At 36.0% G+C, this 22,609-nt stretch overlaps 1 protein-coding gene across 4 annotated transcripts in view; it reads left to right on the top strand.

Moving 5' to 3' along the window:
• The window catches only part of MSH3 (mutS homolog 3), a gene marked incomplete at its 5' end in the record, with an annotated part of 207,246 nt that extends 190,405 nt beyond the window's left edge, over positions 1 to 16,841 (top strand). For all 4 annotated transcript variants that reach the window (XM_079145550.1, XM_079145548.1, XM_079145549.1 and 1 more), the window contains 4 exons: positions 1,855 to 2,041; positions 7,168 to 7,297; positions 13,575 to 13,746; positions 16,100 to 16,841. In XM_079145550.1, coding sequence (XP_079001676.1) covers positions 1,855 to 2,041; positions 7,168 to 7,297; positions 13,575 to 13,746; positions 16,100 to 16,193 — 583 coding nt within the window. In that variant the 3' untranslated portion in view covers positions 16,194 to 16,841. The remainder of the gene's footprint in view (positions 1 to 1,854; positions 2,042 to 7,167; positions 7,298 to 13,574; positions 13,747 to 16,099) is intronic.
• Between the last annotated feature and the right edge of the window lie 5,768 nt (positions 16,842 to 22,609).

Raw genomic sequence — 22,609 nt, 5'->3', positions numbered from 1 at the left:
TTAACCACTGAGCCACATCCCCAGCCCTTTTTTATATTTTATTTAGAGTTAGGGTTTCCCTGAGTTGCTTAGGACCTTGTTAAGTTGCTGAGTATGGCTTTGAATTCGCAATCCTCCTGCCTCAGTGTTCCGAGCCACTGGGATTATAGGCATGTGCCTCTGCACTCAGCTGTATTAAAATCCTATCCAGTGCTTACTTGTTTTGCCAATTCCTGGGAATTAAAGACTCAGAATATTTCCCTCATCAGAGCATTTTATTATGGATCAAAGATTTTTTTGTCAGCTCACAACGTGGCAGAAATAAAGGCAAACAGTGGCAAATAGGGATCAAATGTGATTCTGAAGAATACAGAGTTGTTTCAGAAAAAGGAAATTTTAATAAACTTGCTTTATGGCAGGAATGAGACATTAGTAAACACTGAAAATCGAGGTAGTGCTGGAACTTTGAACAAGTATTTAGAATGTTCTTAATAGCATTTCAGAAATTGTTTTATATTTATTGATTTTAAAATGGGTAACACTGACAGTGATAAACACTTTTTATTAATTCCATCATAGACATAGTTAATTACAGTTCTAAAAGTAGTCACTGGAGCAGTTCCAAGGCCCACTCATCTGTGGACATCACACTTTGTGTCTCCTGCTGTCGTAGGGCTGTGGCCACATAGCTGGTAAAGGCTTGCTTTCACTATGAGTTGATTCAGAAATGAGAGGTACATTATGGTGCTGTAGGTCAATTGCGAAGTATGTACTGTACTTACTGTGTGAACTATTAAAGCAATACAAAAATTGATGAGGAGATTTTGCCGAGAAAATAGTTCCCAGGATTCACACAAAGATGGCTAGCAGGTCAAAAACTTGAATTCCAGGTTTTAAAATTGACTAATGACCTAATTATTTCTTATTCTTCTTTTCAGATTCTTTTTATACTTAATATGTGTTCTCCCAAAAGTGACTGTAAAACATTACCTCTGGTGCTCTAGAAGAAATTTCAGGGGTCCATAGTTGAATGAGTTAAAGAAGTACTATGAACTAGACCCTTCTTTAAGAAATAACAATGTGTAGTTGAATGTTAAAAGCTTTAAGAAGTCTAACTGGAAAGAAACCCTTAACATTTCTTAACATCTGTAGAAACTGTGTTCACATTGGGAACCTCTCTGAGCTGCTGTCCAAGGTTACTAAGCATCTATAATTCTAGTTCTAGTAAAAAGTTTTAACATATGTAAGTAAGTTATTTTGTAGGTCTTTAATTTGTAATAACAATGTGAAATTTTCTTAAAAAAAAAAAAAAAAAAAAAAAAACACTATTCAGGCTCGGTGGCATATGCCTATAATCCAAGAAGCTTGGGAGGCTGAGGATCACAAGTTCAAATTCAGCCTCAGCAACTTAGCAAGGCCCTAAGCAACTTAGTGAGACCATCTCTAAATAAAATATTTAAAAAAGGACTCAGTGGTTAAGTGCCTCTGGATTCAATCCCTGGTACCAAAATAAAAAGACCCCACTAATCCCCGCTTAATTGTACAGGATCCTACTGCTCACGGATTTTTAAGCATAGCAACAATGACTATCAAGACTTAGCTTTGGAATTATTTGTAGAAACAAAAGCGGGGTCAGAAGTTTCTTTCCATTCAATATCGCATTCCTTCCAAAATGTTCTTACAAGGTGCAATTTGTTGTTATGTACTGTTTCCATCCAGTGTAGGCTTTTTTTGTTTAATATAATTTTAGCTATTGTTGGCTCAAATACCTTTATAGGTTCCTTGGGTTCTTTTTAAATTTATTCATAAAATAAATTTTGGCTTCCTAAAAAGAAAGTTCAGAGGAAAGTCAAGGTATTTTCATCTTACTTGTAGGATGGGTGCTGCAGACAATATATATAAAGGACGGAGTACATTTATGGAAGAATTGATTGACACAGCAGAAATAATCAGAAAAGCAACATCACAGTCCTTGGTTATCTTGGATGAACTGGGAAGAGGGACAAGCACCCATGATGGAATTGCCATTGCTTATGCCACCCTTGAGTATTTTATTAGAGATGTAAGTACCCTACATATGTTTTTAAATTAGTTTTTTACTAATATTATTTTCAGTTGACAAGTTATAATAGTGTACATTTTGGGGGTACATTATAATATTTTGATATATAGACAATGTGGAATAATTATATCAAGCTAACTAACATATCCATCACCTCCCTTTCTGTGTATGTGTATGTGGTGAGATATTTGAAATTTAGTCTCTTAATTATTTTGAAATATATAATAAGTTATTATCAACTATGATCATATACCTTCATGCATACCCTTTTTTACATGGATGCTGCATACTTTACAAAATTTTTTTCTTGACCTCCATCTTCAAATACACAAAATTACCTTTGTTAAAATGGACCTATCCCTGTGATTGGTCACTCCAATGCTTTACTCTGAACTTAGACTGGCCCTAAATAAATTTCATAGTTGTTTAAAGAAAAATAAACCTGGTTTTAGGAGAAAGGTCTCCCTGGCAAGATTTTCACCCATAACTCTATCTTTTTAATGTTGGCAGACTAAATCAAGAGTAGGGACCACTCACTTCAGCCCATTCCTCAAGGAAAGACAAAAAGATAGTTCCTACCCTGTGAACAGTTTTTCACTGATGTCATAAAAGATCTCAGTGTAAGACCTTTGGTCTCATCTCTGTGTCTCTCTGTTTCAGTAAAATCACTCTTTCAGTGCATTCAGAGAGCATTTCTAAACATCTCAGTGTTCAGCTGTCTACCCCTGTCTTCTCTCCCTTTTTATTAGCTCTTTGTTCATTTTGTTCTCTTTTTCTTTCTTCTTTCTACCACATGCCCCCTCTTCAGCTTCATCTCTTCTTCAGCTTTTCTTTTCCTGTTTTGTCCTATATTTTCTTATTCTTTTGTCTCTCTTTACCTTGTTTTCATTTTTCCTCTCTTCCTTAAATAACTGATAAAAACATATTTTCTTTCCAAACTAAAATTCCTCTTTCTTTTTTAAACTTTTGTGGCCCTCAGTTTTTGGTATATTTTTAAAGTTTACTTTCCCTTTTTTGTTTCCCCACAGAAGACCACTTTCCTTCAGTCCTTAAGGACTCCATTCTTTACACTGCTTTGTGCAGGTCATGGAGCAGCACCTGTGGGTCTTAATTGGACTAGGGTGGTTTGGCTGCACAGGACTGATTCCTTGTTACCTTGCTGTGAATGGCACAAGTCACACAATAACGTAGACGTGGGCCACATACATAGCAACCTTTCAATCAGCCACCCACCACCCAGATGACAGTGATCCTATAAAATCATATTACCCAGTGACATCTTTGCCACCTTAGTTTGTGCATGTACACTTGATGATTTTCACAGACGGGACAGATTACCTCATGACACATTTCTCAGAACATATTCTCATCATTAAGCAACACATGACTACAGTGTCACATACAGCTTGGGAAGCACCACGATGTCATAGACAATCACTGTGGAAATATCCCCGATGACTATGACCTCTGCTGTGTATCACACGACAAACTTAGTGGTTTTGTCCTGGGGCATTCTCCCATTGCTTGCCATTTGTGCAGCACATAGGCTGTACATGGCCATGGTCCTTTGGCATGACCATTGTTCCTTTTTTTGTGTGTGTGGGGGTCATCCTAGAAGTGAAGATTCAAGAGAGAACCAGATTTTGTTTAAACATTTATTTAGATTATATAGATAACAATGACATTTTCTCCTTTAAAATAATTTTTTTTATTGTTCCTTTAAAAAATATTCTTATTTATTTGAAAAAAGTTGCAGCTCAGGAAGTTCCTTAATCATTATAGAAACTACGTAAGTCCCATCAGTGCCACCAGTTCACATTTTAAACATTGATTTAAGAATCTTCAGGAACAAATTATGACAGAACTGAACCTGGCACCCTAAAATTGGATTTCATGGTTTCTGCTAGATAGTAGTGTGTTAGTAAGTATGACTACATTATAAATCATGCCCTCAAACTTAGTGTTATAAAAGGATTCTCCAGGAACAGAAGACTTAACCATATTTAAAAAACATTGACATTATTTCTTAGAGAAGTTTTAGTTTCACAGAAAAATTGAAAGGAGATTGACACAGAGATGTCACATATACCCGCTGCCCCTACCCATGCACAGCCTCAACTATTATCAATACCCCCACCAGAGCAGTCTATTTGTTACAATTGATGAACTTACATTTACATGTCAGTATCACCCAAAGACCACAGTTTACTTTAGGGTTCATTCTTGGGCTTGTACCTTTTATGGGTTTGGTCAAATGTGTAAAGACATATATTCACTATTTTAGTATCAGATTATTTTCACTGCTCTAAAAATCCTCTGTGCTTTGCCTTTTCATTCCCCTCTCCCCAGAACCCAGGAAACCATTATTTACTTTTATCTTTGTACTTTTGCCTTTTCAGAATGTCATGTACTTGGAATCATACAGCATGTAACCTTTGCAGCCTGGCTTCTTTCACTTAATAATATGCATATAAGTTTCCTCTGCATCTTTTCCTGTCTTGGTAGCCCGTTCCTTTCTTAGTGCCAACTACTATTCCATTATCTGGGTTTACCATAATTTATTTATCCATTCATCTACTGATGTATATCTCAGTTGCTTCTAATTTTTGGCAATTATGGATAAAGACACTATAAACATTTGTTTGCCTATTTTTGTGTAGACTTAAGTTTTCAACTTCTTTGAGTAAATACTGAGGAGCACAATTGCCGGATCCTATGGTAAGAGTATGTTTAGTTCTGTAGGAGACTGCTATTTAGTCTTCCAAAGACCCTATACCATTTTTTGGTTCCATTAGCAAAAATTAACATTCCTATTGTTCTGCATCCTGGGCAGTATTTGGTATTGTCAGTGTTCTAATTTTGGCTATTCTTAAAATGTTTGGTGGTATTTCATTGTTTTAATTGGTATTTTTTTCCTATCCATATTGCTATCTGTATATAGTCTTTGGTAAGGTGTCTGTTAAGGTATTTGGCCCATATTTTACCCAGATTTTTTGTTTTTATGTTGTTGAAACAGCATGAAAACTGTTTCAGTATGACAGGTCTTTTATCAGTTGTGTCTTTTGCAAGTATTTTCTCCCAGTCTGCCATCTCGTCTCATTGTCTTTTACAGAGCAGAATATTTTAATTTTAATGAAGTCTAGCTTTTCAGTTCTTTGCTTCATGAATCATGCTTTGCTGTTTTAGGTAAAAAGTTATTTATTGCTGAGCCCAATCTAGACTTTTTCTCCTATGTTATCTTCTAGGAGTTTTGTAGTTTTGTGTTTTACATGTAGGTCTTTGATTGATTTTGAGTTAATTTTTGTGTAATATCTGTGTCTTGGTTCATTTTTTGCATGTAGATGTCCGATTTTTCCAGCATCGCTTGTTGAAGAGTATCCTTGTTCCATTGTGTTTTTTTTTTTTTTATTGTAAACAAATGGGATACATGTTGTTTCTCTGTACATGGTGTAAAGGCATACCATTTGTGTAATCATAAATTTACATAGAGTAATGTTGTTTGATTCATTCTGTTATTTTTTCCCTTTCCACCACTCCCACCCCTCTTTACCCTCTATACAGTACTTCCTTCCTCCATACTTGCCCCCCTCCCTAACCCTAACTCTAACCCTAACACTAACCCTTCCCTCCCCCCCATTATGTGTCATCCTCCACTTATTAGCGATATCATTCGTCCTTTGGCTTTTTGAGATTGGCTTATCTCACTTAGCATGATATTCTCCAATTTCATCCATTTGCCTGCAAATGCCATAATTTTATCATTCTTTATGGCTGAGTAATATTCCATTGTATATATATACCACAGTTTCTTTATCCACTCATCAATTGAAGGACTTAAAATCAGCATACTACAGAGATGCAGCCACATCCATTGTGTTGTTTTTACCACTTTCTTAAAGATCAGTTGGCTCTATTCATGTGGGTTGATTATGTTTCATTGACCTATTTAATTTTTACTTAAACTACAATTTTTTTTTTACACAGTAACTTTATTTTATTTATTTTTTTGCGGTGCTAGCATGTGTGCCTTACACATGCTAGACAAGTATCTACCACTGAGCTACAAAACCAGCCCTACTACAATGTTTTGATTACTGTAGCTTTATAGTAAATCTTGAAGTTGAGTGGCATCAGTCTTCCAGTTTTGTTCTTTAGTACTAGGTTTTCCAGCTTCTTTTGCCTCTCCATGTAGTCTTTAGAAATAATTTACTGATAACCACAAAATATCTTGCCCAAATTTTGTTTGATGTTGCATTAAATCTCTGGATCAAGTTGTGAAGAATTGACATCTTGATGGTATTAGATGTGATTTACCACATTCCTATCCATGAATGTGATTTATCTTCTACTTATCTAGCTCTTCTTTTTTTTTTTTTTATTTCATTGGAGTTATATAGTTTTGTCACATAAATCTCATACATATTTTGTTAGATTTTTACCCAAGTATTTAATTTTGAGAGTGCTAATATAAATGGTATATTTTTCATTTTTTAAAATTTACTTCTTCATTGCTGATATATAGGAAAGCAGTTGTCTTTTTGTATATAAACACATACTGCCACTTTGCTATAATCACTTATCAGTGTTAATGTCATAAAAGACAATAAAGGATGGAGAAGAACATTATTGGGACATTTAGGGGAAAATATGAACTAGGTATTTTATAATTATAAATTTCTTGAGTGTAATAATTTTATTCTGGTTATATAAAAAACTTTGTTTTTAGAAGATAAAAGTAAGTTTTTAGGAATCATGTCCGCAACTAATTCTCAAAGGTACAGGAAAAAGTGTATGTGTGTTTACATTAGGGAGAAAGAAAGTAAGGGAATATGACAAAATATTACCAGTTGGTTGCATTTTTTGTTTTTTTTTAATATTTTTAAATTTTATTCTAATTAGTTGCACATGACAGTAGAATGCATTTATACATTTTGATAAATCATACATATATGGAGTATAATCTCTCATTTTTCTGATTATACATATTGCAGGATAAAGAGTATATTGTACTTTCTTGCAATTTTTATGAAGATTTGAAATTTTTCCATAAAGTGTTAAAAGAAAAGTTTTAATTAAAGTAAAATTTAAAAATAAAATAACACTTACTATATGTCTTATTGCCCTAGGTGAAATCCTTAACCCTCTTTGTCACCCATTATCCACCAGTTTGTGAACTAGAAAAAAGTTATGCACAACAGGTGGGGAATTACCACATGGGATTCTTGGTCAGTGAGGATGAAAGCAAACAAGATCCAGGTATGAGATATTCCTGTGGTAGGTACAAGTAAAATATTGGTTATCAAATAACTCAGGTTTTAGAAGAACATGAACTTACTGCTTATTAATAATGAAAGCAATGAATGTTAGTTATAAATAGCATTTGTCCAGATTCATTTGCTGTAAGCTTTGGGTCAAGCAAAGTGTACATTTATTTATTTATTTATGTATGTATGTATGTATGTATGTATGTATGTATGTATGTATGTTATCTGTGATTCCTTCTGTGGTCCTCCTCATCTGGTTTGAAGTGGCAACTTTTTTTCCAGATGAAATGGGTAAAGGTAGAGGTGACATTAAAGTTCCTCTTCATTCCTTACATTCTTAGATGATTCTTACCATCCCAGGAAAGATGCCTTGATAGTCAAGTGCAGAGTATTATTAGTCATCTTCAAAAATGCCCTGTATTTCCCCCAAACTATTAATGTTAATTACTTACTAAGGACTGTCTCTCATACTGGACATATATGTTATCTTTTTATAAGGAAACTGAATCTCATTCAGGTAAAGTAGCTTGCCCGTGTCAGCCACATACCTGAGGGACTAAACCATGTTTTTTGCTTCCAGGTCCTCTTCACTTCCATTCTACTAGGTCCACAATGAGGATCTGCAGTATCTTTCCTGGACTTTATTGCTACTGTCACAGAAATGAGACATTTTATCAAAAAGAACACCATTGGCCAGTAGAAATAAATTCAAGTTCCTTAAGTAATCTAGTAGACTTTAACATACATATATATATATATATTTTTCCCCCTATTCAGTAGTAGTTTTTTTTAAGCTACTAGCCTGTGGTGCTTTGCAAAATTAGGGAATTATAATGGATTTTCCATTATCCAAGACACTCCAGAGTCCAAATTTTATTTTGGAAAAGTAATAAGAACAAACCTGAAAAAGAAATCAGGCAGCTGGCCCAAATAAAGCAAAGTACTGGACCTAAGATAAATTTAATGTTAGACAGTTCCTGCCTTTTACCACCAGGCAGTCTTGAAAAACACATCATAAATTCTCTCATGGAAGTAGTTTCATATCTATTAATCTGCATCCAATGTGACAGAAGACAATTTATAAGCTAAAACCCATGAGACAAATAAAATAAAGTTCACCAGCAGGGAAGAGGCAAAATCAGTGCCACTGAGCATTCAATGTGAACTGACTGCTAACCCAGAGCATTATCCCTTCCCCTTAAGTGTTCTGGCATTTTATTTTATTGATTTAAAAGTTTATCCATGAGCATAATTCTTAAAATGAAATGATGATAAAGGCTTCTGCTAACAAGTTTCTGGCCCTTCACGCTATTCCCCTCCCAATCCCAGGTCCAAGGCCTTTTGAACTCATTCCTCTATTTCTGTCAGGTTTCTAAATAATACGCATGTTTCCTATCCCTTGATCCATCAACTTAACACATGATTGTCCTTTCATTGTGTTAGTTGGGACTTCAGCCTTCCCTTCCTCTGACTTCCCAGTATAGTCGTTCACATTTTTTCTGTTTCATTCAGGTTTGTTGTTTTAACTGTTATTGCAATAGATATATTGCCTACTGATGAGCCAAGTATGGAGACAAGTACATTTACTTAAACTGCTTCTATTTTCTTAAAGATAAGAATTGCTTCATTTTTATTTATGCATTTTGTTCTTTTCTTTGAGTCTGTAGCTAAATCTTCCTTTACTCTCCAAGAGCTTTGTAAAATGTCTCTCTAGACATTTTCCCATGTAATTCAATGTATTTTTCCCCACTTGGTTCTTCCCGATGGAGCCCTTTGTCCTCCTGTGCATTTGAACTAGTTGCTTTCTGGGTCTGCTGCAGAGCACTGTCCTGAGGCTGCCTTTGTGGTGTCCTGGGAGTTCTCTTATCCTTCCTTCTATGCATTTGATTGCAAGTAACAACATAGTTGGACATGTAGTGGTGCAAACAAAAGATGATACTGTATGTAATCTCACATTACAGGATCCTTTGAGGAATGTGGGACCTCAGCTCCTCCTCTTTGCAGTGCACCAGGCTGTCTTCTCACCTGGCTTACTCCATCATCAGACTAGCGGCAAGATGGCTGCATTCTTTCAGGCATCTCATCCAGAATTGACTGTGTCCACCAAAAGAAAAGGGGCTAGCATTTTCCCTGACTCTTTATCTTATTATCTTACTTTTTTAATTTTTAAATTTTATTTAATTTAAATTTAGTTGTTTTTTTATTTGATGTTCTAGGAATTAAACCCAGGGCCTTGTGCATGCTAAGCACCCGCTCTGCCACTGAGTTATACCACCAGCCCCTCCTGTGACTCTTAGGAATGAGGGAACTTTTTCTGAGATGCCTTCTAATTATCTCATAATTGTCCCATCCTGTTTTCAGAATTGAATCACATCCTCATTGTTTTCTTTTTGTTTTTGTTTTGTTGTTGTTTGTACTGGGGATTAAACCCAGGGACACTCTCCCATTGAGCTAGACCCCTGTCCCTTTTTATTTTTTGTTTCAAGGCAGGATCTTCCTAAATAGCTGAGGCTGAAATTTTTGATCCTCTTTTCTCATCCTTCCAAAGTTGCTGGGATTATAGGCACATGCTACCACACCAGGATACATCTTCATTTTTTTTAAATTTTATTTTATTGGTTCTTCTTAGTTATTATGACAGTAGAATCCATTTTGATAGAATTATACAAGCATAGGATTTATCTTATTCTAATTAGGATCCCTTTCTTATGGGTGGGCATTATGGTGGGGTTCACTTAGATATCTTCATATGCACATATATCAAAATTATGTTAGATTTATTCTGCTGTCTTTCCTATTCTTAAGCCAGTCCTTATAAGTGAGGATTTTAGGAGTGACTTTGATTTGCCTAGATTAATCAGGATCAACATTTGGAGCTGGATATGAGGACATTATTCCCTGAGTTAAATGGTCAGAGAGCTGATTCCTTACACTAATATCAGGCATTTTTTTTTTTTTTTTTTTTAGAGTTGGAATTGATTTTAGGTAGGCCTCTGCTGACATCAACTAAACAAGTTAAAATTTTTAAGACTTTGCATGAATGAAAATGTCTCCATGGTACCTTCATATATGATTTTCATTGAGCTAGAGTAAAACGAGGTTGAAAGTAATTTTCACTCAGAATTTTGAAGATTGAACCATTGTTCACTTCCAGTATTGTTCCTGGCTGTATCCACACTTCATCTGTTAGCCCTAACCTAATTCTTCTTCTAAGTTAGAGGTCCTTGCATAAATCATCAGAAAAATCCCCTAAGGTCTTTTAGCTGGCTTCTAAGATGGTCCCTGTTTCCATTGATGTGGTAGAGAAGGCAATGGACCAGCCATCAGGAAAGCTGTGTTTTTGTCTATTTCAATCTATAAAATCTTAGACAAGTTAGCTAACTTCATCTGTCTCTGAATTTTTATGAATCTATTCTAAAAGTGACTTCAGGAATTATTTGATCAGCACACATCTTTTTAATAACTTCTAAGGAAGTTTGGCTTCAAAATGAATTTTCCTGTTTTCTTATAATAAGCAGAAACATGAATTATTATATTCACTGACTCCATAAAGTACCAAATCAATTTTCAAAATATCCACTTAAGAAAGGGTCATAGCTCATAAGTTAAGTCCTCACCAAGAACTTCCATTGTGAGTCTATAAAGAATTGAGTTGTTTTTATTTATCTTCTCTCCCACCTGGCTCCCTGTGCCTCTGTATCTCCATCCTACACACACACACCTCCACACAAAGAGGATAAAGGAGTCTTGAGGCATAACATAACCAAAAGTGGTCCCCCAACTGATTAAAAGTGGCCACATTCTTTACCTGGAAGGTATGAGAACTACAATAGTTAATACTATGTTGGACAGCTTATGGTGACACTCAGTCTCAGTTTTTGCTGAGGTGCTGAGGTATGTGAAGGAAGGCATTAGGGCAGTATAATACATTATGTAATTTGGCTCTGGTTTATAGCTATTTTATAATTTTGTGTGTGTGCGCATGCACGCACGTGTTTAAAGGTGAAATAGGTTTTGGGTAGGCCACTGGTGACATCAACTATATAAGGTAAAATTTTTGAGACAGCATGAATGAAAATGTCTCCATTATACCTTCATATTTGATTTATAATTCAGCTAGAACTAGAACTTGAGGTTGAAAGTCATTTTCACTCAGAATTTTGAAGGATCACACCAAAAAAAAAAAATTTGCTTTTCACTGCTGTTCACTCTTTGTCTTGTGAGCATCAAAGAGAAACAGAATCATCCAGGTTTGCGGACACCGGTTTCTGCATACATGTATCTTCCCTAATCTATCCCCACCCACTTCCTCACCTGTTCTTCGTGTTCCTGAAGTTTATTTGAGGCAAATGGTATTTTTAGTGGTTTGTAATGCATGTTGTAATCTGTGTACTCTTGAGCACATCGATATTCTTTTCAACTCCCACTTCTAGCAACTACTTTTAGGAAGCTATTATTTGTCTGTTGCTGAGTTCTTGGAGGAGGATAAGGAAAATTCCATTGTATTTTTTCACTGTTGTGTTCAGTCTTTTTTTTTTTTTAATCTTTCAATGATGAAAAAGTAAAAGCATACACATTTGATAAATGAAGTAAGAAAAATCGCTTGATAAGCTTACAGTATGTGTTAGGATCACAAAATCATTGTAAATTGGGTCCACTTTGGACATTTTTGCAACACAGTATAATTATATTGAATTTTTTTAAGAAAAGCTGCATAATCCTGAGGTACTTTGTTTAACAAAGATTAAACTGTGTACAGTTTTATTTTCATATTATTGTACTTCATTATATCCTAATTCTTTAAAAGTTTTAAATTTATGCATATGTATTTGTATAACAAACTGGGTTCCCTAGGAATCAAACTCTGAGGTTTGCATTTAGGAAGTTTATTGGAGAATGCCCTTGTGATCAACCCAGAGGGCAGGACTGAGCAGTATTAGGCTGGGTTGGGTCATAGTCTTTAGTAAACTCTGCAGAGATCTCTGAGCCTGGGATGGTCCTTCAGAGTTACCTCACCTTGGAGGTAATGGGGCAGGGCCTTTATATACTTCTTTAGTTAGCATTATTAGTTTGAAGTAATTTCAAACAATATGCAATAAATAATGAAGTAACTTAAAACAACAAAACACATTTATTATCTCTTAATTTTCATGGTCAGGAATCCAGGGACAATTTAACCAAGCACCTCTGAGGTTTCTCAGAAGGCTACATCAAGGTACAAGGTCAGGGCAGCAGTCACTGGCAGCCTTGACTGAGGTAACTGGCTTTCCAGCCCACTCCTATTGGCAAACTTCAGAATGCAGAATCCACTCCTAAGCTCACCCACATGGCAACTGGTAGTCCCTCACTGACTATTGAGGAGAGTAGTTTCCATGTGAGCTTCTTCATAGGGTAACTTACAACATAGCAACTGGCTTTCCTCAAAGAAAGCAAGAAAGTAAGAGTGACCAAGACAGAGGGCACAGTCTTATGCAACCTAATTTCTGAAGTGACCTCCTATTGCTGTTTTCATATTCTGCTTATTAGAAGTGAGTCAGTGGGTTTAGCCCACATTTGAAGAGAGAGACTGACACAGGGCATGAACACTAGGAGGCAGGAATCTTTGGTGGCCCTGTTAGAGGCTACATGCCAACCCCTATAGCAACCAGTCATTGGATGCCCACTGCCTCAAAAAAGGGGTGTGCCCCTGGGTGAGGCAGTACTCTTCAGCTGCAGTCATTCCCCTACAGAGGGCCCAAAGCTGAGGGTTGCAGGCTATTAGTCTTCCTGATAGCTGGGGCATAAATCTTTCAGTCCTCAGTGGGATCTAGGCGGTACTGAACAGGCTGCACTTCAGTATTTATGACTCTTCATTAATCAGAATATTTAATAAACCGAAATTTCTCATTCTTGTTATTTAGACTATACAACATGAAATATTTATCTGTTTTAAAAGGAGAAAGAAATTATATTGTATCATTTATCAAAACCATTTAGAAGTTGAGTTAAAATTTTGCAACAAATAATTGTTAAAACTGTTTTAAGTGCATAAAAATCTTAAACGCAAAAACAGTTTCAAAACAGTATTTACCCTTTTTCTAGGTATGTAAAATTGATTGTAGTACCTGGTAAGTGGCCAGGAACAATAGATTTCTTTTTCAGATTGTAAATTTTAATAGAATACAATTATAAGAACTTAAATGTCTTCTTTTGTCTCCTAATGTATTTCATCTTTCTGGTGTGGTTTCAATCCCCCATTGTTTTGTTCTGTTTTGATTTTTTTCCCATAGGTGAAGAAGAACAAATGCCTGATTTTGTCACTTTTCTTTATCAAATAACCAGAGGAATAGCAGCAAGGAGTTATGGACTGAATGTGGCTAAACTAGCAGATGTTCCTGGAGAAATTTTAAAGAAAGCAGCCTATAAGTCAAAAGAACTTGAAGGATTAGTAAATGTGAAAAGGTCAGAATATTTGTGCTTACGTTTTTGGTTTATAATGCAACTTTCCAAGTTGTCCAAAGAAAAGGGTTGTCCTATAAATGAACATGAGATCTGCTTTTAAGCACGTCTTCAAAGATTCCGAAACATTTAATTACAATGAAGTGAATGCAGTTCTTGGCAAAGCTCAGGTGGATTCAGTTCATATTTATCATTTTCAGTCCATCTTTATTGATCAATCAGATCTTGATTAAGCTGCAAAATTGTTTTTCAAGTCGTTTTCCTAAAGAATTAGGTTAACTCTATATATGACAGCATATTAGCTACTGAAAGCATTCACTTATATATAGTTACTAAAAGAAACTTCAATATTTAGAACCACAGAGGACTTCTTTTATTCATAGATTTCATTCAGATATGTAATGATTACATTTAAAAATTAAGAGTTTTATCAGAATATGAATGAAAATAATAGTATTATGTGATCATGGACTCATAGTATCCACATTTCACTTATTTTGGGAATTGTCTGTGACCAGTGTTTCATTGTAAGCTGATTTTTGTCACCTAAAATGCTTATGTGAATGGTTTCCACCTTTTTTACCTGTGATACTCAGCTAGTATGTGGTCAGTGTATAAGTTAATCTTAATATGTACTTGAAATATACTTCAGAATGAAAATAGTCCTAAGAAAACGTGATTTTAGTAAATAGTATATTATAGCCTTCCACATCCTAAACATATAAATTGCAAAACAATATAAGTTCCCTATCCTCCTGCTCCTGTGCTCCTGCTCTGCCTGAAGAGAGTAATCTGCTAGGGACAGGACAGTACTGCCTTGGTTGATAGCCACATGACCATGAGTGAGCAAGATTATTGCTCAAATAGAACGTCTTAGCTGACCTCCAGTGGTCCCTGTGTTAATTAATTAATTCTGGAACTTATTACCAAATTTCATTGTTGAACTATTAATATCTGCATTATTAGTTGAAAATTCAAGAACAGTTGCTAAATGAAGTAGAGTTGTGCAGTGCAGTCAGCTTCTCTCTCCATGTCCATCCACTGGTTCTGCCTTGAATTGCATACCTTGTAATGGTGTGAGGGGTGCGTTGACCAAGTCCAGAGGGCTGGAATGCTGCAGCCTCCTCTGTTGACACTCTCTTCTAGATCATTCCCACAGTGCCAGATCAAAAGTAAAGTGGCATAATTGGTTTCAATTTCTGTTACAAGGCAAATTAATGTAAAAGTTTTCCAGAGAGAAAATTATCTATGAGAATTTAAAAATAAACTTAGTCTTCAATCATTTGCAAATTCTAAATCCTTTCTTATCTTCATTGTTTTTTCCCTAAAGAATGCTGTACTACAAAGGATACATATACAAACTGGCAATATTTAGTTTATATTTATTGCTTCTACATAGCCTATAAGGCAAAAGCAAGAAAATGCACAGATTGCTTATAAATATTTTCACTCCTCTGACTAGTATGTGGCATTTTAAAATTTATAAAGTTATCTTGACAAGATGAGAGAATTACTAAAAGAGGTTGCATTGAGATAAATCTGATAAATTATATGGACACTGTGTTTATCCTTTTGCTAGAAGTATTTCACATCAGTTCCCTTGGCCAGATCAAAAAAATCAAGCCGAATTTTGTGCCTTCCTGTGGATTTGTTACAACAGCTAATATTTATTGAATGGTTATTGTGCGCAGAAGCATGTGTGAACAGTCATTTGCAACAGCCTGAACACTCGTTACTGTTCTTACCGCTTTACATACATTAACTCACTTAAACCCTTTGACAAACTTGTGAGTTGGGTACTATTGTTATCTTTATGTTATAGTTCAGGGAAAGAGGCCAAGTGAGGGTAAGACATTGATACAGAGTCACGCACCTGGTTGGAGGTGGGGCGGTAATTTGAACTCAGATTCTCCAGCTCCAAACCCTGAATATTTAACTGGGCTGCTGTTCTGCAAGAAAAATGTAAGTCTCTATGATGCTGGCATTTTCCTCTTTCATTAGCCAGTTTTATTTTATTAAATCAATTTCACTTTTCATCAGGGGAACACTCAGCAGGAGTGCTTTTGTCTTCAGATACAGATAGACACACACACAGCCCCCCTCTGGCAGTTAAGAGGGGAGGAAGTCACACTGTCCCTCTCTGCAGGCAGGGATTTTAGAAGGTCTAATGGAGGCAACAGTGGTAGTCAATAACTTCAGTCTCTTATTACAGCAGCAGCTCTGCGAGGTTGATGCTGTCACAGCTTCCTAACATAGAGCCTGCTTGGTATTCTAATGGCATAGGTTTTTCTTAGCTTTCCACGAGATGTATTGTCCCCACCAATTTCATTTCTAAATGATGTTATTTTTTCTCCAGGAAAAGGCTAAAGTATTTTGCAAAATTATGGACGATGCATAATGCAAAAGACCTGCAGCAGTGGACAGATGAGTTTGAAATGGATGAAATATAGACCTCTCTTCCTGATTAAAATGAAGACTACTTTTTGAACAAAAAAAGAAGAATTAAAAATACCAACATACAAAATAACTTTCCAGGAACAGCTCATCTTTGAGTGACATATGAGCATAGAATCATGACCATGGCATATTCCCTTGGGAAGCAGACTTCTTCCTCTTGTGAAGAACGTGTTTTTCAGGTTTCTGTCTCACTGCATCTTCGAAGGATAAACACTTTTTAATATTAAGGCTTCCATATGTAATTAGAAAATCCCCTGAAAAGTGAAGTTTCACATAAAGTCAAAACCTTCCAAATAAAGCCTACAGTGGTTGAACTCAATACATGAACATTTGGGGAGTGATATAAAATTTTAATTCATATTTTTATTTGTTTAATTTCAGACAGTTGGCAACAGTGTAAATCAGGAATCTACCATTCTATTTGAACTAAAATAATTTTATAATGCTACCCGTTTATTCACCATGAACTTAAGAAGTTTTGATAAGAAACAGAACTACTAAGCTTTTAGAAACTAGTGCACAGAGCACAGGAAGAATAAGAACATATGAAATTTAAAGAGTTAAACGTAGTTTTAACATTGTTGGATGAAATTATTTTGTCATTGATTCAAGTAATAAATGTTTAATGAATACTTGTTATAGATCATGGTATGTCCTATTGAATTCAGATATTGTGCAGTTGTCATTTTTTAGATTTAACGTGAAACCAAAGCAATATTTAGAAGTGAACTTGATTATATTGCTTATCATTGTTCTTTTAACCAATATAACACGTGTGTGAGCTCCCTAGTGTTGAACCCTATAGTTTTGTTGATTCACAGTAGCACTCCCTCCCTGCCAGATTAGGGTGACACGTGCTCAACTATGTCCCTGAGTTTTTTTCAGCACTTACAATCTGGCTTCTCATATCCATGTGTTCTTTTGGTTTCTAAAAAGGTAATTTGCGTAAAGGCCCTCCATACTATTTCCCACCCATTTGTTATTCCTGCTCAGTTAAATTTCTTCCCCACGTTTGATGAGCATATCCCTAACTCCTAGATTGTTAACAACAGTGATCCTAACAGAGACCACAGACTCAGGAGTCAGTGCAGTGCCCCTAAGCTGGTGAGAGTTTTGTTGCCTCCTTTTAGGCACTCTCACTTTAACTCTTCGATTCCCAACTTTTTTGAGTCAGGGAATGCTGTTCCTTGGTTGGCTCTACCACCCCTTCAGAAGTACTAATATTTAGTAAAATTATCAAAATGTCTCAAACTAGAGCCAGGTTAAAATGTACTCTTTAAATTTTAAAAAGAACAGGATTATTTTAATACTTTATAGGACTGTGAATGTTTTACGTTGTTTGAAACAAGATTTCAAAGATACTGTGGTAACTTTACTCTCAGGCCAGGGAGAAAGAGTTGAATCCAGCAAGGTCACACATGCCAGAGGGACTTGCAGTTGCTAGTAATGTCCAAGTGGACACATGCGGACAACTCTGCCTCTGGGCCAGGGTTCAGGCCAGCATTACCATTTAAACAGGTGATGCGTGTCCCCACAGTGGCAGTATACACTGTCTGGCAGCTGATGGTGTGAAACATTGCAGGTTTCACATGCTGGATTCTCCAGCATGAAGAGCAGGATGTCAGCCCACCAGCTCACAGGCTTGCTCCATGTCAGTTGCTGAAGATTACACTGAATCCCTGTCATAAAGCCTGCACAAATGCCAAGGAGATGAAAGTTGTAGTCCATTGGCCTGTGTTCCGGATACCCAACTTTGGAGCAGCAATTCTGCATTGATTAATGAACGCTTGTGGGAGTGGGGTTGGAGTGTATTGCCAGGTTTTGCATTCCCTCAGGCATCCCGTAGTAGCGTTGAGCCTGGAAGTTAAGTGTCCTCAGTACTTCAGACTGAGGCTGATGGCCAGTGTACAGAGGGAAGTAAATTGGAAATGATAATATTCAGTCACTGGCTCTTTTAAGCCATTAAGTTACAAGTTAGGAATTGATAATTCTACAGTAGTAGCTACCAGCTCCTTAAAAACCCAAATACAGACCTGTCAGTTCAATAACCCCAAAATTTAAAAAAAGAAAAAGGTCAAGGCTGGGGGTATAGTGATATAGCATACACAAGGCTCTAGTTTCAATCTCTGTAACAATGAGAGAAAGACAGAGACAGATATAGAGAAAAGGGAAAAAGGAAAAGCCAAACAAATTAACCAATTTCAATGACCTCTGCTGTTCATCTCTTATCAGTGCTATCTATGCTTACTGTTTTTAAAATATTCTCATTGTGTTAGCTTTTTGTAACTGTGACAGCTACATGAGGAAAAAATTTGAAGGTGGAAAATTACTTTTATTTTAGCACAGAGTTTCAGAGGTTTTAGTCCATAGTTGACTGGCTCCTTTGCTTTGGGCCTGAGGTGAGGTAGAACATCGTGGCAGAAAGACATAGTGGAGGAAAGCTGCTCAGCTTTTGGCAGGCAGAAAGCAAAAAGAAGGAGAAAGGCATTCCACACAAGAAATATCCTCTTAGGGCATGCTGCCCTGAGACCTAATTCCAACGAGGCCCCATCTCCTAAAGCTTTCACCACTTCCCTGGTAATGCCATCAGATTATTAGTTTCATTATTGAATTAATTCACTGATGAGGTCAAAGCCCTCAGTGATCCAATCACTTCCCAAAAACTCCACCTCTGAATATTGCCATATTGGGGAACAAACTTTCAACACATAAATCTTGGCAGATACTTTGGTTCCAAACCATAACACTTATAACTACGAATAACTACTACATGAATATTTTTTAAATCCACAGGACCATAATTTATAATTTTAAAAAGAGAAAAAGGAAAATGAAAACTTGATTTTGAAATTTCTAAAGAAAAAAATGTAAAACCCTGAGACAAGTTATTCAGTCTATCCCAATGTTTCCCAGTGCTAAATATTAAAATCATGATATTAAGGCACCACCTGACCCAACGGAGGCTTTGTATTTCTGAACTGGTTTATTGGCATAAACCTGCATATTACACAATTCACTTATTTAGTGTATACAATTAATTGGATTTTCCTTTATTAACCAAGTTGTACAACTGTGAATCAATTTGAGAATGTTTGAGAATTCACTCTGAAAAAGAAACCCTATACTTGTTAGCAATCACTTTCCATTCATCCTTAAGATACACGGTCCTAAACAACCACTAGTCTGCATTTAGTCTGTATAGATTTGCCAATTCTGAACATTTCATACAAAGGAAATTGTACAATGTGTATTTTTGTGTTTGGCTTCTTTGACTTAGAATAGTGTTTTCAAGTTTCATCCAAGTAACACTTTCCAGTATTTCATTCCTTTTTATTGATTCATTTTGTATTCATACCACATTTTATTTTAACATTCATCAGTTTATAATCACTTAGATTATTTCCATTTTGTGCTATTTTTAATTCTGTGAACAATTGTATACAAGTTCTATGTGATAAAGCACATAGTAGTATTTTTTTAAATTCCCCTCGTAATTCAAATGCGCAGTCAGGTTTGTGACCCACTAGTCTCAGTAATTATGAATGACAGTATTTGTAATTGTGCTGGTCATCATTTGTTCCAACTCTCCTCCACTTTATCTGTTGTTTAGGACATGGCACACAATAGACCCCAATAAATATTGGTTAAAATAGAAAAGAAAAGCAAAAACGTTCAAGTCAGAAACCCAATGAAAAGATGATTCTTTTCATGGTCAAGGCACCTGTTCACTAGGGATTCAAGATCCCTACAGAAGGTACTCTTTTTTTTTTTTTTTTCTTTCTTCCTTTTTTAAGTTGAAGATGGACACAATACCTTTATTTTATTTGTTTATCCTTTTATGTGGTGCTGAGGATTGAACCCAGGGCCTCACATGTGCTAGGCAAGCATTCCACCACTGAGACATGACCCCAACCCCCAGAAGTATACTCTATCTTCAAACAAAAAACTTCTTTTTTTTTGGTCTTCTGACAGTTTGTCACAGGTTTGAGCCTATTGTCATGGTAATGTGCCTGGTGAAACTGCCCACTGAGTGAATTCCAGAGAAAGACTAGGCTGAAACCAATGTGTTCTACAAATTAATGTTGACCTTTCATAAGTTCCAAGATCACTGCGGCGCTGTGTAATCATAAAAGTGTTACTGGATGTTTTCACACCAAGGGTATGGGTGGAGCAAGAGAGGAACTTGTATTAGCACCATTTGTGCTTTCTGACCTTGTGATTAAGACCAACTCCTTTGTGGACATTGTAATTCATTCCTATGATTATTGTTAGGCTTATCAACACTCAGGAAAGCTTTATAAACACAGTTTTTCTGGTATATTTATTAAAAGCCTCTTTTATGTCCTATTTTGGATAATAAATTACATGATTATCCTGATGACAGATGCTGTTTCATCAGTCTCTAGCATGATAAATTTTGAATATCATCTTTAAAAATCCATTTTTTTCCTTGTCCATTGGTTAAACTGATTTTCCCCAAAAGATCCACCAATTGTTTTTGCCTGTTCCGTGGTAAGTGCTTTGTATTGTAGAATTTAGAAACTACAACTCTGCTAATTGGTATGTTAGAGCTTTACCACCTAATCTATTTTTGAGACTGAATCCCCAAAGATAACTTGTCATCTGCCTTGTTGCCATGAAATCGTGGTGAAGAATGTGCACCTCCATGACTTCGTGAGACACATAGCAAGGCTGTCTCTTGCAGAAATAATTATTGAGCTTGGGAGTAGAAATCCTTTTCTCTTGTTGTTTTGTCCTTTGTTCAAATCCTTTCTTCATCCCTTTGCCTGTCTTTTTAAAAATGTATATAAACCCCGTCTCAAAATTAAAAAAAAAAAAAAATAGAGCTGGGGATATGACTCAATGGTTAAGTGTCCCTTGGTTAAATTCCAATACCAAAAAACCATATATCGATAGTCTTTTTTCTTCCTATATCAGAAATGTGTATCATTTTAACTCCTGTTCCGGTTCAAGCCCCTTCTCCTTATCCCACTTCCATGAACCCCTCTTGGACCTGGGGATGTCTCTTGCAGCCCTCTATCAGGATCACCAGGGTTTTTAAATGCATATTTCTGGAATCTACTTTAGCGTTGAATCTGAATCTCTGAGTTGGGACATAGAATTATCAGTCAATGTGAATTTCCTCATTTCTTCATCACTTTCTCCTTTCCCTTTCTCATCTCTCCCTGCTTGGTCAGTGACCCAGTCTTCAAAGAAATGTGCTAAAAATTCCATTTCTTGGTTCATCACCCCTTTCCATGATTCTGCAGAGCCCAGAGAGCTTCATTGTTGTTTTTTAAAAATAGACTATTTCTTAAAATAACTTTAGATTCATAAAAAGACTGGAAAGAATTGAGAGAGTTTCTGTAGACTTCCTATCCACATACACAGCCTCCTCCAGTATCAGCATCACCACTATAGTGGTATATTTGTTATAGTTGAACCTGCACTGTTCTTACTACCAACCAAAGTCCATGGTTTGCCTTAGTGTTTGCTGCTGTACGTCAGTGTTGTACATTTCCATAGGTTAGGACAAATATATAATGACATGTACCCACCATGATAGTGTCATATGAAGTAGTTTTACTGCCCTGAAAACCTGTTCTTTGCCTAATCATCTTTCCCTCTCCCTAAACTGGCAACCACTGATCCTCCCACTGTCTCTATAGTTTTGTCTTATCCAGAATGTCAGATGGTTAGACTCATACAGGATGTAGCCTTTTCAAACTCCTTTCACTTAGTAGTGTGCATTTAAGGTTCCGCTATATCTTTTCATGGTGTGACAAGTCATGTCTTCTTAGTGATGAATAATATTCCATTGTCTAGCAGTACAAGTTTATCCATTCACCTACTGAAGGACATCTTGGTTGTTTCCAAGTTTTGACAATTACAAATAAAGCTGCTTTACTCATTCTTGTGCATGTTTTTGTGTGGACTTAGGTTTTCGGTTCTCTTGTGTAAATACCCAGGAATGTAATTGCTGGATCATGTGGTAAGAGGACGTTTAATTTTGTAAGAAACTGCTGTCTTCCAAAGTGATGTTGCCATTTTGTGTTACCACTAGCAGTGAATGAGAGTTCCTGTCCTGGTCAGCATTTGGCATTGGCAGTGTTCAGACTTGGGCCATTCTAACAATGCACAGTGGTATCTTGTTTTTATTTGCATTTCCCTGATGATTGATAACATGGCACATCTTGTGATATGCTTATTTTCCATTTGCATATATTTTTTGGTAAGCTGTTTGTTAAGGTCTTTAACCCATTTTTAAAATCAGGTTGTTAGGTTTCTTATTGTTGAGTTTTAAGTGTTCTTTGTGCACCTTGGATAACAATTCTTTATCAGATATGCCTTTTGTAAACATTTTCCTCCTGTCTGTGACTTATCTTATTCTCTGGACAGTATCTTTTAC

This window comes from Sciurus vulgaris (assembly GCF_902686455.1).
Source record: "Sciurus vulgaris genome assembly, chromosome: 6".
Taxonomy (NCBI): Eukaryota; Metazoa; Chordata; class Mammalia; order Rodentia; family Sciuridae; genus Sciurus; species Sciurus vulgaris.
Note: the sequence above shows the minus strand (reverse complement) of the source record. Positions and strands in the feature narration are given on the sequence as shown.